This window comes from Nomascus leucogenys, chromosome 12 (assembly GCF_006542625.1).
Source record: "Nomascus leucogenys isolate Asia chromosome 12, Asia_NLE_v1, whole genome shotgun sequence".
Classification (NCBI taxonomy): Eukaryota; Metazoa; Chordata; class Mammalia; order Primates; family Hylobatidae; genus Nomascus; species Nomascus leucogenys.
Genome location: NC_044392.1, coordinates 34892025 through 34910723, shown reverse-complemented (window position 1 = coordinate 34910723; position 18699 = coordinate 34892025). Strand labels below are relative to the sequence as shown.

Genomic DNA, 18699 nt, shown 5'->3' with positions numbered 1-18699 from the left:
CTCAGCACACACTTTTTAGTGGCACTTTCTCCCAGAGGTTAGATCCATAACTCTTGTGTGGAAGCAATGATTAGCAGAAATAATTTTATTTATCAAGCTAAACATTCTTCCATCTCTACAGAGGCATTTACTGAGTCGTACAGACAGTTCAATTAAAATGCAATTCTCCCATGGAACTGCTATGTCTGTTCTGGAGGCAGTTATGTCTGATGGATGAGACTCTGGCCTGGGAAGTGGGGAACTGGGCATCGTGCAGGCATGCTGTGCTATTTATTGAGGGACCTCAAAGAAATGGTGACCTATCTATGACTCAGTTTTCATGTCTATAAAATGCAATGAATAGTTCCCAACCTTTAAATAATCTCTTAAAGATGAGAGGACAACTAAGACCAAATCAGTGGAGCACTTTGAGTTCTCTATCATTATCAGGAGCTGCTCAAATGCTGCCTCAGCCAAAGGGCTTTCTTTGATTCTCATAGCTTGAAAAGTTCTGTCTCTCCCTCTAACTTACAAATCATTCAGTTTGAATTTTATTATGGCCCTTAATATATTCTAGTTTGTTTCAAGTTATCTGTATAAATGTCTAATCTTCCCAAAGATTCTTGAAGGAAAAGAATGCTTACGGTTCTGAATCTCCATGTGCCTAAAACCATGCTTTACACATAGTGGGGAACTTAAAAAATGTTCGTTGCATTGCTGTCAGCCTGGGAATCGGGGCGGGGTTAATGGTTTCTTTGAGAAGTGCATTTTCAGTAGAGTTTTCCCCTCTAGACTGCAAACTTCCTGAGAGCAAGGACTAGGTTCACTTCTGTATCCTTAGCACCTAGCATAGAGCCTGGCACATTGTAGACATTTGAAAGATGTGTGTTTGTAATGAATGAAGGAATGAGTGAATGAATGAGGAGAAACTGGGAATAGAAACCATATTATAAGAGACTACAACATATAGCAGATGAGGCCATATGGGTGGTTTATTGGAGAATTTTGACCAAGAAGGGAAAGGCTTGGATCGTAGAAAAGTTTAGGTAAGTATCATGATTATTATTATTATTCATTATTTTTTAAGGAAAACTAGCATGTCTGTAGGCATTATGAAAAAGGCCTACCCTACCTGGAGCTGTGGTTTTATCTAAGTGTTCTAATTTCTGAAGCACTGTTATGGTAAACATTCAGTGATACTGAGCTAGAGGTCATGGGGGAGGGGGCCCATAAAGTTGTTGCTATATGGAACAATGTACCAGCTGTGCCCTGGCAGAGAGAGATGGTCGGTGAGAGATGGTTGCTACCCTGAGAAGCAGCTGGAGGATCCTCAGTTAATTGCCACTTGGACTGCAGCATAGTTTTCTATGTCATTATAACAAATTACACTCCTCATTATGATACAGATTTGATTGTGTATGCATAGGTTATCATGTCCCTGAAAAGTTACAGTAACCATTTATAGCCTCAAATGAAGATGATAGTTTTGCCTTCGGTGCTGGCATTATAAAGAGACTCCACTGTACCGGATACTTTCAGCCTTGACTTCTTTGTCACAGCAGCCCATGACTTCAGAAATCTAAATTCCTCTAATTTGTCAAAAAAGACAGAGGCAAAGTATTGATCTTTTGACTTTAGGAGTATCATCCATTTGGTTTCAGTAGCTAAAAACCTGGGTAATTCTCCTTTTAAAAGCTATTGGACTTTTTAAAAATGATAAGCTACAAGTTCAAATACACTAAACTATTCTCTGATCCTGGTAGAATCTGGCTCTATGTCACATATATTCTGAGGAACATATGAAACACCAGAAAACCTTTCCTGGTCCCTACTCTCCAAGGATGAGATTTTCCTTTCTGAGCTGGCATTATGGATCAATCTTATAATATACTGCCTTGTATTACTTACTCATTTTATTTCCACTTACAAGCCCCAGCGACCACCTGGTAGACTGTAAATTCCTTGAGGGCAGGTAAAATTTGTTGGCATTCATTAAATGTTTCTTGATTTGAAAGCAAATAGCATGGTGTCAAATTGATTTTTATCTGTAATTTGTCTGAAGATCACAGAACTCTCTGGGACATATGGTGATGTTTTAATAAGAAATGTCCTAGACTATTGGCCAAAGTTCAGCATATTTGGAAAATGACTTTTCCCCAGTGATGTTCAATTTAAGATCGATGGATGATTTATCTGTTTTCAAGTTCAGTCTGGCCCAAGTCATTTGGTCGCTGTGGCTCTTCATACTTCACCTCCTCTAATTTATTAGCCTTGCCAACTTCAATTTTACTGGAGAGGGGATATTGGGATATTCACTTTGATGCCAAACTATAATTTTAAAAATTCTTATTGTTAAAGGATTTTTGCTGATACATTTGACGCCAAACTATAATTTTAAAAATTCTTATTGTTAAAGGATTTTTGCTGATACTTTTGACCCAATTAAGGCTTAAGTAGTTTTCAGCTAATTTCCCCATTACAGCCAAAATCCAACTTGTAAAAGTTGCAAAAGAAGTCTCTGAGGCAGATACTCATGGATATAGCCTTGTTCTTCCTGTCCTATCTTAATAAGCTAACTAAAGCTGTTTATGGATGATGGAACAGCTGCCAGATTCCACCCCCAAGGTGACAGCAGCTCAGCTGTGGGAGAAGTGATTCTTACAATTTGCATATTCTCTGTATACATACAGTAGACATATATATAGATACACATCCTTATTAATTTTGAAAATGACATTTCAAAACCCTACTTGCCTACTCAATTCTTTTGCATGAAGAATGGGTGGAGGACAGGTAGATGTGGAAACAAAATGGATTAGAGCAAAGCAGAGTAGATGTGGAAGGACCAGGTGGGAGATGATTGTGTTAAGCAAGGTGGGAGGTAATGGCAGCAAGGACTAGGACAGTTTCAGTAGAGATGGAGGAAAGGAAACCAACTCAAGGTTATTTTGAGTTACAATCTAAAGGACTTGGTGACCAATTGGATGAGGGAAGTGCGGGAGAAGGAAGGGATAAGGATGAAGTCTCTGCTTCTGGTTTGGGCTAAAAGGTGGACAACAATGCCATCCACTGAGATAAGATATGTAGAAGCTGGTTCGAAGTGAAGAAGCAGCAGATTAATTCAATTTCCTAGGGGCTGAGGTTGAAATGCCTGCAAAACACCCAGGTGGAGATGTCCAGAAGACAGCTGGATATACAGTATTAAGGAGCAAAAGAGAGGCTGGAGATAATGATCAGAAGTCATCAGCATATAGATGATGACTGAAGTCACAGGAGTGAATAAGGTTTCCCAGGGAGAGGACCTCAAACAAAACAGGAACATCTGGAGGATGCACAATGGAAGAACACCCAGCATACACGGAGATAGGTAAGAAAAATTACAAAGTGCAGTGCTGAGAAAGGCAAAGAAAGATGAGTGCCTCAGAGTGGCAAATGCTTTTGAGAAGTCAAGGGAGGTAATGATTGAAAAGCATCCATTAAATTTAGCAATCAGACAATCTTAGCAAGAGCTGGTTTCTGGAATGGTGAAAGCAATAGCAAGATGGAAGGGAGCCGGGGAGTTGGTGAGAGCAGAGGGAAAGGAAACATTTAATATTCAAAACTCTTTCAAGGAGTTTGGCTGTGAAGAAGAGTAAAGGGACAGGAAAGCAACGTCTGAGGACCACAGGATTTTTGTGAATTTTTGTATTTTAATGGGAGATACTTTAGCATATTTTGAATGCTGACAGGAAGGAGTCACTAAAGACGAAAAGAATGGAGATGTGAGGTGGGAACAGGGCGGAGTGTGGGTATTCAACACAGAGAGAGCCTTGACAAAGCTCAAAGGGATGGACCCAGAGCAGCACAGGAGCAGACAGTCTTCTTGCTTGGTAACAAGGACTCAAGTAGCTGCCATGAAGAATAGGAGAAGGAACTAGAGTGCCTCTTACCTCTTCCATTCAGGAACCAACTGGCTATACTATATATAGTTCATCAAAGATGCCCTTTTCAACCACACGGTGTTCAAAAGACTATTGTGTACATATGTAATCTGAAAAATTACTGTTGTGAAATAATTACCCTAAAATTGAAGTAGTACATAAATATAAAATAGGCTAAATTGACATTTTTGTAAATTAACATTTCTTAACATTTTTAATGTTCTTTAAAGAATAATCTACATGGAACACTGGCATAAGCCACCTTTGCTAAAGGAGGAGTAGCCAAACACCATTACTAACACTCCCCATGGGACCATGAGTACAGAAGCATGCCTGGTGAGGATCATGAAGAAGTCTGTCCTGGCTCCACCAACCAGACCATGACAGCATGGGCCAGACTAGCTGCGGTGACACTGATTGCCACCCTTCCTCTTTTTCCTTGCTAACAGAACCATGATTTTGTTCACTTCCAAAGTAAATAGTTGTTTAGGCCTAAGAGGTGCGTCTTGAGTAGTTCAAGCCAATTTTGTTTGTGAATGGGCATGAGCCCAATTCTTGCTGATAAAACTAAAAGGGAAAGTCTGCTGGAGAAGTTTTTCTCACTCTTGAAAAAAGTGGTACAAGGAAGAGAATACCATTTTCAATCTCTGAATTTGCTTAATTACCTGGAACTATGCAGTCATTAAGAGATCATGAGGTAAGCCAGCTGAGGAGGACAGGGGATGTGCTCAGGATAACAGAAGAAAAGACAGAAGGAACTAGGTCCTTCAGGGCTGCCACCTGAACTGTTCTGTTAACCAACCCTGGAACTATCTTACCTTGACATTTCTTGTTATGTGAAATATTTTCCTATTTTAATGCCACTTCTAATTACAATTGGTTAGTATGGCAGAATGAGACCAAAATGGTTGAACTGCAACAAAGAGAAACTGGAAAAAGATAGAAAATGAGAGAGAGCAAGTATTTGCTATTCTGTGAATAAGAACAGTTTTATTAGATAATCCATTAAATAAAAAATAAGGGGGAAAGGATTCTGGTGGGAAGAAAGATTAGAAAAAAGACAAATAAAGAGTATGAGATAAGTTCCACTAGTGTCTCTTTTGCCCACTTCATCTTTCATGGAAATGGACTATATCGTCTTTATTTCTCTAATTCCCTATGTGTCACTGATCATTAACTTTTACTTCTCAGTCTGTGACTCATTCTGTATCAGATGTCAGAATTCTACTAATAGCTCCTGGGAGAGAAAAATACAAATCCTAATTACTCACTGAGGATAGCCACTCATTCTACAATCAGGCACTGGCAGCTCATTAGGTGGGCTAGATACCCTTCCCCACTTCACACTGGAGGCAGTCCAGATACCTCCAGGGAAGAAATGTCTGTTTTACCAACCCCAGCGGCTCATCTACATCTAGGGATTTAAAAATAACCTTCTAAATCTATAGCACATACACTTCCAACCTTCACTATCCTGTAATCCTGTTCAAATGCCTCCAGAAGAGCTATATTTTAATGCCCTTTCACTCTCCACCCTACCCTGCCCCTCCACCTATACCTCCTACCTACCCCTGACTATAACCACAAATTTATAGTGCCTCAAATGGGGCTAACCTTCAGCTAAATCAGCTCTCCTTACGACTTATTTCAATTACGTCTATGATCTATGATCTAGACAACTTGGGGTCATCCTGAAGCCTCCTTTTCTTTCATTCCCCAATATCTCATTATTTCTTTCAAAGTGTCTCTCAGCTTTACCCACACATTTCACTCCCATTGTCTCCATCATAATTTAGATGCTCACATATCTCAACCACTTCAACCACACCTTAACTCATGGTCTCTGGCTCTACTGTCTCCCACTTGCCACTCCCTTTGTCATGGTGCCACCTCTGCCCTCAGGAGCCTGCCCACAGTGGCTCTCACACCAAGCCCCAGATCTTCTGGAGGGGTTTCAAGGCCCTCCCCAATCTGGCTCCATCATATCCTTCTACCTTCTTCCAGCCAATCTGACAAATTGGACACTGTCACGTACTCACACTGTGTTCTCCCAGCTCTGGGATTTCATCATGCTGACCTTCCCACTTGGGGTGCTCAGCAGCCCCTGAATGTGCTTTCCTATATCCTATTCATTCCTCTAGGCTCAGCTCAAATTTCACCTCCTCCCTGAAGATTAGGTGACCAGTCTAGTTCTTTCATTGTCTTTAGCATACTCTTTAGCATCTGATTATCCTAATAAAGGTCCATTCTCTCCCTGACCAGGCCATGCTGCTTGTCAGAGAAACCATGTCCTACACTTCTTGCAGGCCCTCACAGTAGTAGTGGACTCCTGTAGGTAGGGATGAAACAACTATTTGCTAACTGAATAATGAACCTTCAAGGGCTACCTTGTCTCTTTTCTTACAGTTCTAGTAATTGAGGAGTCTAGGGAGGAGGCAGGGGTCAGCAATGTCCTGCAGCCCTTGGAAAGCATGACATGTACCCTAAAAGATATCTGACATAGCTGGAAGGATCCCATTTCTGGAACGGAGAAAACTATTTTCCAAAGACACATCACTGAACTGACTGTTCTTAACAACAAGGAACCACTGTGGGGGCCCGAGACAAGCATGGGGCAGGGCAGTCTGGAACTACATTTACCACTGTGGCTTCCTCCAGTGGAGTCACTTGGTGCCAAGGGAGGTGGATGCGGCTTGTCCATCAGCATGCCAGATGAGGGGGCTCCTCCCAAAGGGACAGAGGGGATGGAGTAAGGGCCGGGGACACCGGAGACAGAGGGAGGGTACCCGGCCTTTGCTGCTTTCCCTGCTTCATACACTGTGGAGGGAGATCAAGAGCAAGAGAGATTACGTCGTCCCACCCTCCACAACCCTCACACCAAAAATCCCTGAGGATGCACTTCAGGGAGCTCCTGGATGTGTGTATGTGCATGTGTGAGCATTTGTTCTTCTAGAACTGAACTGATTCATCAGAATCACTCTCCCCTACTCCCTTGGACTCTCCAGCTCCACCAAACGGCAACGACAAAAGGAATTACAATGTTTAGTACCCGGCAACTAAGTAATTAAGTGGTTCTGGGAGCTGTCACAGCAGCATCCCCAGTGATGGCAGCAGCCCACTCTTACCCACACTGTCTGGAGGCTGCCTCGGCCCCTCTGGAGGCAGCCTAGCACAGGGACTGCACAGGGCTGCTTCAAGGAGGATCCTGAACCTTCTCTTGAGAAGGAAAGCAAGTAATGGGCTTGCACATAGTCCTTGCTCTGTGATTTCAAAAGCAGAGCAAATAACCTGAGTCTTCTAGAAACTGCTTTATTCCTGACGACACTAAAGATACCTGGTGTGCCTCTCTCTTTCAAGATGTGTTTGGTTTATGGGAGGGGTACCAAACTTAATATCTATATGGGCTTGGCCAGTAAGGTAAAAATTGTGAATCCTCAAATAAGAACTAGGCCCTATTGTGGCCCATGTCATCATGGGAGTAAATAAAACAAATCTGTGGCTGGGTGGGTGCCCAAAGGCCACAGTTTGCACACTCTTCTTATATAAAAAGGAGGTTCTCTGCATGGGAAGGGAATGACCAGAGAAGGTTTCCTCTAGTTTGAATGCCCCAGGGAGAGGGAACAGTCTTACCCCACAACCTCACCACGCCAAACCTGCCCTTCCATTTTATCAATAGTGTCCATGAGAATTCCAAATGCATGGAGTGATAGATATGGATAAGAAGTGTGGAGAGGTGTATATAGGTGAAAAGGCAAATGAGAATGGTCATCCCTGAGGCCAGAGGCACCCAGTGGAGAAGAGAGTCTGGAATGTCCAATCTTGGGGGTGGCAGGACAGGAGGTGGAGGAGGAACCCAGTGCACACAGCTGTCAGGTAGAGAGGTAGACATTTCTCTCGATCGCTGTGTCTCCCCAGCGGTCACTGTACTCACAGGCTTGAGGGCAGCAGCAGGAATCTGGGCAGCATGGGCAGCGGACATAGCAGCAGCAGCTGTGAGGGCAGCACTGGCACCAGCAGATTCCCACCAGGACGAAGAAGAGGAAGACGCCCAGGAGCACCAGGCCAACAAACACCCACTCTGGAAGGATACACAAAGAAATCCACACTCGAGGCAGCCCACCTCCAGGGCAGGGTGCACTTTGATTGGCATCTCCCGGTGAAAGGGGGAGAGGAGGAGGGACCTAGGGAAGAAAGCTTCTCTTAACAGGAGACAGAGCCCCAACACTCAAGAGGAACTCTGAGAGTGAGGAGTGCAGACCCTCAGTCCCAGGGAATGGAGAAGAGGGAAAGAAGGTTATCTATGTTATATTGGGTACATGTAATAACCGGCACAAAACAACGTGGGGATTTCAGAGTCCTATACTGGGGAAAGGATTTATTTTACACTATTGACCGTAGTGTCAGAATAAGGATGGGACCAGAGCTGAAAGAATCGTGGCTTGGGGGGGGGGAGAACCTTGTCTGCTGGGCTATGAAGTGGTGGGTTCTGTGAATACTTTTTTTTTTTTTTTGTCAAGTTAATCCTCTCTATAAAAGTCTAAGTCCTGAGGAAACGGTCTCTATGTCTACGAGTCTAGATGTAGTTTATAGTTAGGTGGTTCCAGGCCCCTTATGTAATGTATTCACCTGCTTTTCCTGCTGATTGCCCCTAGAACACCTTTCCTGTACTCAGCACCAGTGCTGAGATCCAAACCTTTTGTTTATACCAGGACAACAATCCATGGCTAGAGAAAACTAGAGACGTGGTCTCCATAGAGAAGACACTGTCCCCATGAACAGAGAGTGAGTTTGGTTTGGTCACACTGAAGCTGCCCATGCTAGGCAGCCAACCTAGCCAAGGGCTCAAGTGGCTCTGGGCTTGGATAAATGGCAAGGCTGACATGTATATCTGGGTATGTTTGTTAACTCCACCTCTTTCACAGCTCTGCCAGAAGCTGAATGTGAATTCCATTTCATTTGCCCATCCAAAAGATTAAGAGAAAGGAAACAAATTGCAAGTGGCTTAGATAAAAATGACTGTGGCCCTCAGATGACTTGTCTCAGCATCATACTTTAGAGACTTGGCTATAGGACCCAACCTCTCCCTGGAAGCCTGGACAGACTGGGGAGAGCCATGCTTTCCTTTAAAAGCCAAAACGACTAAAGCAATTCATTTTGGTTAAAAGCCATCTATCCCAAATCCCTTTACAATGAACCTCAAGCTCACATTGTTTTTCTTAGATTTTGATTATTAAATATTCCTTCAATTAAATGGACATTCCTGGGAGCTTAAGAATATGATATTTTTATTAAATAATGGGTTGTATAATAATGGTTAACAAAATGACTTTGTTTAGATCATAATTTCCTCAGAGAGGAAACAAACAACATGTTTCCTGAATGTCCCTCCTCACTAATCTTTCTGAAATACATTCAAATTAAACAGGTCAACCTCTCTTCAGTGAGGGAATGGGAAGGCCTTGTGCCTGGCTGGAGTGGTCTGGAGAGCATTCATGCCGAGGACAATCGATAGCAGAAAGCTTTGGCCTAAGCCTTAGTAACAACACAATAATGTAATGTAGCCTGAGGTAGATATGAGCTCTAGGTTTAGATGAGCCGTATGAAGTGGTGGCTACAACTTGGGTCAAGCAGTCAAGGATAAGACTGGAAAGTTATATGTGAGAAACAAAATAATATTATTTGTGAAAGGATTCTTGAAATCAAAGGGAGGGAAATTTAGCCATACAGGGCCAGATATGAAAAACACAGTAACTCTTTCTTGAGACTGGGACATGTAACATCTAGTTTCAAGCACTGCAATGTAACATTGTTTTTGTGATGAACAAATGCTTACAAATTGAGGGAATTCTGGATAAGGGGATTACAAAGAGGCATACATTTGTGTCCTTGGGAGCAACATCAGTAAAAAGAATGTCTGTGTTTGGGTTGGCCACCTTATGGAAAGGGACTAGAATTCATAGATTAATAATTAGTGAAGCTCAATGGTGAAAACTCTGGATGTTTTTAAAAATTTGAATTAAGCTAAAAACCAATACCTGGAGATATTTTGTATCTCTGTTGCTGTTAGGCAGCTCTTAAAACTTTGGCAGAAACCCTCCAAGACAAGACTAAATCATCCCTTTTCCTACTGTTTGAGTTTAGATATGTTCTTCCCCACAGTTCATTCTTGCTTCTCTCTGTGCCTCCCTCAACTGCGGACCAAACTGATGTTGGTTTGTCTAGGCTGGTGGATTCAACTGAAGGTACATAAAAAGACAGAAATGCATATTTGTCCCAGATGTCCTTCACATATGGTCCGTGGACCCGTAGGGACTCGAAGGGACTAATAAGTCCCTGAAATTATGTACAAAGTAATGTAGGTCTGCAAATGTGTATTTTTCAAGAGAGGAGGGGTACGTAGCTTTCCTAAGGTTTGAAAAAAAAAGTTTGATGATGTTATAAAAGGCAGTTCAGAGTAACACAGTTGTACAATAATGAATCGGTAAACATATAGGAAATAAGTTTGATGATGTTATAAAAGGCAATTCAGAGTAACACAGTTGTACAATAATGAATCGGTAAACTTAGGAAATAAGGAAGGCAGACAAATACTGATTCTATTAAAAATACTTTTAGGTATATGGGTACAGCTGAAATACTGAAATGGGCATGGAGATTGCCAAAGAGCCTGCATGCCTGACAGAAGGACTGGGTTGCCATCTCAGCTTATTTATAATTATCATTATTCTTTTAAGGCCTAGTAACAGAAGGAATGCAATTTAAAAGCCCTTCCAATGGGTTTAGTTAATCCCGGAAAAGATCAGAGACATATAGACAAATGTGGCAATAAAGTAAAGAAGCAATTAGCGACTAATTCAGAAGCAAGACAGATGGAATAACAGCAAATCAAGCAAATAAAGAATTAAATGACCGAATACCTGGCATAATCTCCACAGCAAAACTGGGCAAGAGATCAGCAAGCAGCCCTGTCCTGCCTAGAAGAAGTAGAAGGAAAAGAAGAAGGAAAGTGGTTATTCCAAAGGAAAACATAGCCTAAAGCCTGGCTCCAGTTGGTACCATCCATATGTGGGGCCATTAGTGCATGCTCTTTGTGGTATGAGAAGCACATCACCAAAGCTAGGGTGAGACAAGAGAATGACTTTCTCTGTCAATCTTTGGCAGTCATCTAAGTGAACTCTGCACCTAAACTAAGCGGAAGCAGAAACAGAACTTTCTCTCCAACTATTTATAGGAGGAGGAAATCTCTGCTTCAGCAGACTGACATACACTATCTCCATTCATTTATACATCCATCTCCATACACTTCATTGGAAAGTCAAGCCCGTCTGTATCCAAATGTTCAATCTACATTTTCATACATCCATACACAGTCCTATGTCCATATAAAAACAAAAGTACATATTTGGTTTTAACTCAGAATTATCTCACTACATGATTCTATTTGCGGCCTAAAGATATTTCAATGATTAAAATTTTCAAAGGCAAGGGAAAGATAAAACTAGATCAGTTACACATTCCTCTACACTCCTTCTGGCTTCTGAAATACACTGTACATATGTAGATGGTATGGCTTTTCCATATGGCACCCACAGCTGGCATTATATGGACCCAAGTACCTTCTGCATAATATGGCAGAGAAACTTAAAAGCTGGAGTCAGAACAGGTGCCCCTCAAGGGCTCTGGGAAGCAAAGAGCTGTGCAGGAAACAAGAGGCTGGAAGACGTAAGGGAGCAGATTAGTCCATTTTAAAACTAGCCTGATTTACAGAAAGACATGATGAATGCTTTCATCATGTTCTCATATCAAGGTGAAGTCCTGTTATGAACTTCTGCCCCTGACATTATATCTCTACCACACTGAAGCCTTGCTAATAAACTAGTAGTACTATAAACAACTAGCAAATTTCCCTCCTTTCAGACTTGTGATGATGGTAAAAAGTCACTGTAGCACCTAAACATGCAACTGAATTCTACTTCATTTAGGTACCTGACATATACCTCTAGAACAGCACCATCCAACAGAAATATAGTGCAAGCAATGTGGATAATTTTAGCTTTTCTAGGAAGTACTATAAAAAGTAAAAAGAAACAAAGGAAATTAATGTGATACTATTTTTAGCTTATGTGACTATCACTAAAATATTGTCATTTCAAGGACTTAGTAGACACATGTTGCTATTGGACAGCACAGCTCTGGCGATCTGTTTCATGCATATAGATATGGCTCATTTAGAAAATAATTCCTTCATGTTAAAGTTTGTTGAGGTGCATTAGAGAAAAGGTTACTCATGTGTGTGGTTCATATTTTAAATCTAAGGTCATGGTTGGTCACTTGTCCCTTCCTCTATCAAGTCACCCACAGAAAAGAAGCTCTGACAAAGGTCAAAGAAAAAGGGGCTCCTTCAGGACACTAGGGGAGTATGCTGGAGCTGGGGCAAGATTTAGTGAGCAGGGTAGAGGGGTCTTTGCTCACTTTTTCTTGGCTCTCCTCAACTCTACAAGGCCAGTGTGGTAACATGAGTCCTAGTCTATGTGGGTGATGGTCCCATGTTTAAAAAGCTAAGACCAGAGTATATTCCAAGGTAAGGAAGTATGGGATGGCTGACTTAGGCCAACTCTGCTTTTGGCCTTGGCAAATACAGCTTCCTTCTTTCTGTCCCCCATCTCATGCAGCTGACATGGTAAGATTGCTCTGCTGCTTGCAAGGTCTCTTGGAAGGACAAGTAGGAGTCAAGTGGGACATTGGAAAAAGGTGTCTTCTTAGGCTAGTCTTTGACCTAAGCCTTCATAAAAGACTAAGAGGTGCCCCTAAGGCTTATGCAGTTCCCTAGGGTAGGAAACTAGTAACGATTTGGGGCCAAAGTTTGAGAAAGGGATTAAGAGACAGCATGCATTGGTCTCCTCTGAGTGTTCTCTATAAAAATATCTCTTGGAAACTCAATGAGGTAATAAACACCTAGTCAAAGATTTGGGAATTTGGGCTCCTGGAGATTTCTTGAAGACCAGGCAATAATCAATGATCAAGAAGTCAATACATACTGTTTTTTTAGCAATCCAGTTATCAGATATGTACTTGATGGTGGATTTTTATTGTGTTTTTTTTCAATCTGCATAATTAGCACTTGTAAATATATATCTTGGTGTATCTTGTAAAATCAGAAACTTTGCTAGTGTTTACTCTCCACTTCTCAAGACTACCAATGTTTTAAACATCTCTGGATATGCTATGGTCCAAATCATTACTTAAATTCATGATAGAAATGTCATTGATGTTATAAGCTACCAATTTGTGGGCTCCCATAGCAAACTGACTGTGATAATTAATTAACTATAAGAATCCAGTACCATTCTGACAAGGTCTGAGATGGAAATGAGGGACAAGGTACTGGAAACTAAAGTAAAGGCCATCCTTGTTATACAAAAAAAGAAAAAAGAGTCCATACATTCAAGAAGGATGTGGTGCTTATACATATTATATAGAGCATGTTATATTGGAAAAAGCAGTGAACTGGGAGTCAGAATACTTAAGGCAACTTTATCATTACTTCACTTGGTGATTACTACAGGCAAATTACTTTCCCTGTCAGGGTCTCAGTTTTTTCATTAGTAAAATGAAGGGGTTGAATGGAGTAGTTTACAAACAGAAAGACCATCTATCTTGGTTTGTCTAGGACAGTTGTGGATTATGTCTATGGTCCAGGTGTAATTTTTAATGGCACCCCTTTTTACTCTCAAAGTATTCTAGTTTGGACAATTAATTATATGGTCACTCTATTTATATCACTTTTAGTTCCCAAATCTGATACTCAGTGATTGGAGTTAAAAACTCAAATGTCTATGGGCACCAGCAGGTAATGCAAATGAGTGCAGCTGGCCAGATATAACAGGGAGTAGCTAGATATGTCATTAGGAGGCCGCCACTAGTCACCTCCAGCCACTTGTGGCCCCATAGAAATGTGTCTTCAGGGTTTCAGATCATCCTATTTTTCAGTATTTTCCAGGCCCCAGATTTTATGTGAAATAACTTGATTTTCAAATGTTGGCAACCAATTCATTATTTTTAAAACACTGGGTGAGCCATACACAATATGTCTGCAGGCTGCATAGAGCCCAGAAATCATGAGTTTGCAACCTCTGAAGGGTATACACACACACATAAATTTATGGGATGGTAAAACACAAAGCTGCATTTCCCCATAGGCTGTTTAGGTTACCTTGATGGTGTTCTAACATTACTTCCACACACAGAATGATAGTAAATACAAGATCTAGTCACCTATGTTCAAATTAAAATTGGTAACAACAGCATTATGCACCAAATTGCTAGCCCTTCTTTTTTCTAGGGAGCTAGAATGAGCAGCATGGAAGAACAATGAAGGAACCTGCATTTTTTTACTTTAGACTTTTTTACTTTTGTAATGGAAAAAATTAAAATAAGGAAAGGGTGTATCAGACATATGGACAGGTGATTCACAAAGCTTGTCACTCCAACAGGAAGACATACATCAAGCTTCTCATGCTCCCTGAAGCAACAGTCAATAGCTGATGCTTCAGAAGGTGAGTGTTTCCCATAATGCACCTGTGTAGTGTTAGCCGCAGGGTAGTGTAGGTGATATGTGCAGTAAAGTGGGTGAAATTAAATATCTTCAGAATTCAAAATACAGTAGGCGTTTTGGGAGAGCAGACAATCCCAATATATCATGTCAACAGCAGAGACGGTGCAAAGCTCTATAGCTTTTACAGCATTACTTACATTTTATTGGAGCTAAAGGCATTTTAAAAAGTGGATTTATGCTGGAATCTTATATTTCTGAAAATATTCCATTTCCAGCTTCTTCCCTAACAATTCCTAAGAATGTTATTGCTAGTTAGAAATGCATTATCTTTTCTTCTATCATATCCAATGAAGGCCTGATCTTAGAGAGTCTAAACAATTGCAGTAAATACATTCCAGATTTCAGCAGCACTTTACCAAACTTGTAAATCGCTGTCATTCTTCCAGGATTCAGTTTAAGAGTGGCAATTACGAGTCACTTTAATGCCTGAGGAAAGGATGGAAAGCAAGCCCTGCAAATAGAAGGCCACATTTACTCTTTTCAAACCACAGCTCAAACTATCAGTGGAAAATACAGTTTTTATGTAAGCACTCAAACAGTTTCCCCCAAATCTTGCAGAACCCATTACTTTTAAGAAATTTCCACATGAATAGACCAAACGAATCAGGCATACTAATACTTTGTACATGCACACACACAAGTGCCAGTTTCATATCATACTGTCACAAACTCTAGAGCTAAACACATTCACACACTTCGGATGAAGTGATCAGGGTAGAAATATGCATTGTGAATAAAATAACTTACCTATCTTACCTATAAAATTCCCCATTTCAGTTGTTTTCTCCCACTGCCACTTGAAGTTATCCTCAACTGAACTCTTTGTACACATTCCTGCAAACCAGCTCACTGTTGGAATGTCTCTCATTTATTCATTCATCATTCATTCATTCAACAAATAAATTTATATTTAGCTAGGTGGAGACACAGGGGACAAGATGTGTTCCCTTGGGACACTTGAGAGGCTCACAGTCTAGCCCACACAGAACTCAGCTTTAGTTATCTGCTTCTGTGCCACAAGACCTATTAAATCTTCCCACCAAATTAGTTTTCATCAGCCCTCTTTGCATTTTTGACATCAGGTTCTGCCCGGTCATGGGGCCTTTCCCTAGAGACCTACTCCTTGCCTGGTTTCCCACTTCTACTCAGAACATTATCTTTGCACATTTCACAACAAATTATGTCCTAGTGGCATTTCCCCAAGTTTTTTTTTTATACCCTTTTCTTGGTCGGTTAGCCCCCTCAAAGCAAACTTGATTTACTTTCCTTGCTCAGATAAGCATTTGAACTGCTTTGTTCAATTCCTTACCACAGAGTCCACAAGACTGAGATATGTTCTGACACAGCCCTGTAAGAATGCTGCACTAAGAAGGTTCTTCCTCCTCCATGCTCCCTAGGACCACTGCACATGCCTTCACTAAAGCAGTTATCTCGTGGCTGCAATGTGCCTTTACTTTTATGAGTGCCTCCACTAGCAAGATGGAAACCCCTCCAGAGCAGGGACTATGCTCTACGCTTGGCATCTCCAGAAGCCCAGCGTGAGGAGGCACCTCACCCACCCATCAGGAACTTGAAGTGTTTCCAATAGCAAATCCCCTTGTTCAGTATGCAGGGACTTCTGATTTGCTGCTGGATTTCTGATTTGCTGCTCATTATAGTGACTTTATCAACCTCAGGTGGAAGTAGGCTTTTAATGAAAATATGAAAGAACTATTCATTTATTCATGCAGCATTATTCTATATACTGCAGAATGTTTAACACTTCTGAACTCAGGGAAGAATGCCAGGAGCATTCTCCAGTCATTGGAATATCCCCAAATGCCATCTTGCTATCTAAGGAGACAGAAGCACCACCCTACCCCACACCAAAAAGTTGAATAGACCAAACGAATCAGGCATACTAATACTTTATACCTGCACACACACAAGTGCCAGTTTCATATCATACTGTCACAAACTCTAGAGCTAAACACATTCACACTCTTCGGATTAAATGATCAGGGTAGAAATATGCATTGTGAATAAAATAACTTACCTATCTTACCTATAAAATTCCCCATTTCAATTGTTTTCTGCCACTGCCACTTTTGAAGTTATCCTAGGGTATTTCTGAGGAAGTCATTACAGAGATATAATACACATAAAAATTTCAGCCAAAAAGACTGTTTGGGTCTCTACTCTTAAAACTTAAATCCAAGCTCTAATCATTTCCAAGCCTTCAACGTTACAATGGAAGGTACAGAAGTTTAGGATTTAGGACAAACCTGTTTTCAGAACCTGCTTACTCAATCACTTGATAACACATTGTTTAATGCATTGGAACTTAGGAAAAGGAAGTATAACATTTCCTTTATCTTTATGACACCACTGCTGACAGCAGAGTTATCTCCATTTCTTTAAACTTACTAAATTGGAGTCCTCCTAGGGTTTGCCAATACGCTATACAGATGAACTTTCTGTTCAGGACAGTGAGGAATGCCTTTCTTCCCCAGTTCCGTGTGGTTCCCCTCTTCTTCCTTATGTTTAGTGCACATCTCAGCTTCATCCCACTTTCAAGCTTTCCTCAGATGCCCTAGATCCATTTTCAGGGATGTACTGTATCCACCCCCTGTTCTGTCAGCTCCTAACCCTCCAAAATGTTTCACTCCTATGTCTTTGAGGAGAACAGATGCCTTTCTCTGGCCCTTTTAAGTGTAAAGATGTTTCTATGGCTATGCTTTTAAGTGTTAAGTTGTTTCTATGGCTATTTGGAATCCCAAATAGATTGGAAATTTCCCAAGGGCACACACATCCCAGTTTTTATTCTATATTCCCATGGTAACCATGCATTTAATAAATATAGTTTATGACTATCACAAATGTGGATATAGCCCCCCTTTCTTTTATATGTATTTATAAACTATGTTCTTAAGCATTTCATATGTTTACTTTTTCTTTCTGTGTCCTTTACATTTTAGTTCACTTTAAATTATAGTCTTAAAAGAGAATAATTCTGAAACTGAATTCTATCCATAAAATAACTAGTATTGGACCATCTACAATTAACTTTTAATAAATGCTTTGAGGCTGGTTTTTTGTTTTTTGTTTTTTGTTTTTGTTTTTGGCAGTAGTTATAAGCTTGGCCTAAGGAGCTGACTTCTATTCCCACGGAATCCTAGAATCAGAATTTATAACTAGAAAGGATCTTAGAGGTCATCTAGTCCATATTCTACCCTATGCTTCAGGGATCTGAGGCTCCGAGAGGTTAAGAATCTTACCCCAAGTCACAGAATTCACTAATGATCAAGCCAGGAATACAACCAGGTGTACTCACCCCAATTCCAGTATTTTTCCCAATATCTCACCACCCCAAAACTTTGCTTATCCTTCATTTAGAAATGTGCACCAACTGCTTTTTAGTCTCCTAATATTTGTAGTGAATGACCCTGAAATTTGTTCATGTTTTTGGCATTACTGCTCTACTTATGTAATTAAAATACAATTTTTGGATGTAGGAAATGTTGGAGATAACTGAAATATTCAGCACCTTTTAAAGTTGCAACCGGAAAAAAATGATCACTGAATACATCATAACACAGTATGGGCTAATTAAAAGGCATTCACCATGCTGCTACAAACTAATAAACAACAAAAATGATTGCAAAGTAATATGACTTCACAAAGTGCTATAGTGATTCAACCTCCACCCCCAGAGAGCGAATCAATACAAAATATTATTAGAAATATAACATGGTCGACTTGGCCTGAGGTGAAATGCAGAAGACTGCTAGATTGACTTTAAAATGCAGTGGAGGAGCGTGGGATGTCATGGAAGGGGGAAAGTGAGTTTCTTGAAGCCCAGTGTGGTGTCTTGAAGTCACTGCTCCATCCATCAGACTACCACAGATACAAAGATAGCAAGAATGGCCACTTTCTTTAACCAAAAAAGGCCCTGGCGGTCTCAGGCAGACACAGAGGGGCACACACTTGGTAGGTCTCAAACTGTCAGAGTTCCTGCCCTTTCCTCCGTGGCCAGCCCCCTTAGTGTGAAGGGGTTGGCCATGGGGCCTTTCCCAGACCCTCTCATGGGAAGCCAATTCAGCAAAGTCGGAGGCACAGCCCCCGTGTGAACGCAAACCTGCACGCCTGAATAGCGGCAGCTGGCTTTGGAGAAAAATGGGACAACTGTCTCCTGCACGGCTTTCA

The 18699-nt window shown here is 41.0% G+C and overlaps 1 protein-coding gene across 1 annotated transcript in view; it reads right to left on the bottom strand.

The window, feature by feature from the left end:
- ILDR2 (immunoglobulin like domain containing receptor 2) overlaps window positions 1–18699 on the bottom strand; it is a 61158-nt gene that overhangs the window by 14401 nt on the left and 28058 nt on the right. The window contains exons 4-6 of the mRNA XM_030824033.1: window positions 10817–10873; window positions 7831–7977; window positions 6540–6716 (exon numbers count right to left, since the gene is read on the bottom strand). Coding sequence (XP_030679893.1) covers window positions 6540–6716; window positions 7831–7977; window positions 10817–10873 — 381 coding nt within the window. The remainder of the gene's footprint in view (window positions 1–6539; window positions 6717–7830; window positions 7978–10816; window positions 10874–18699) is intronic.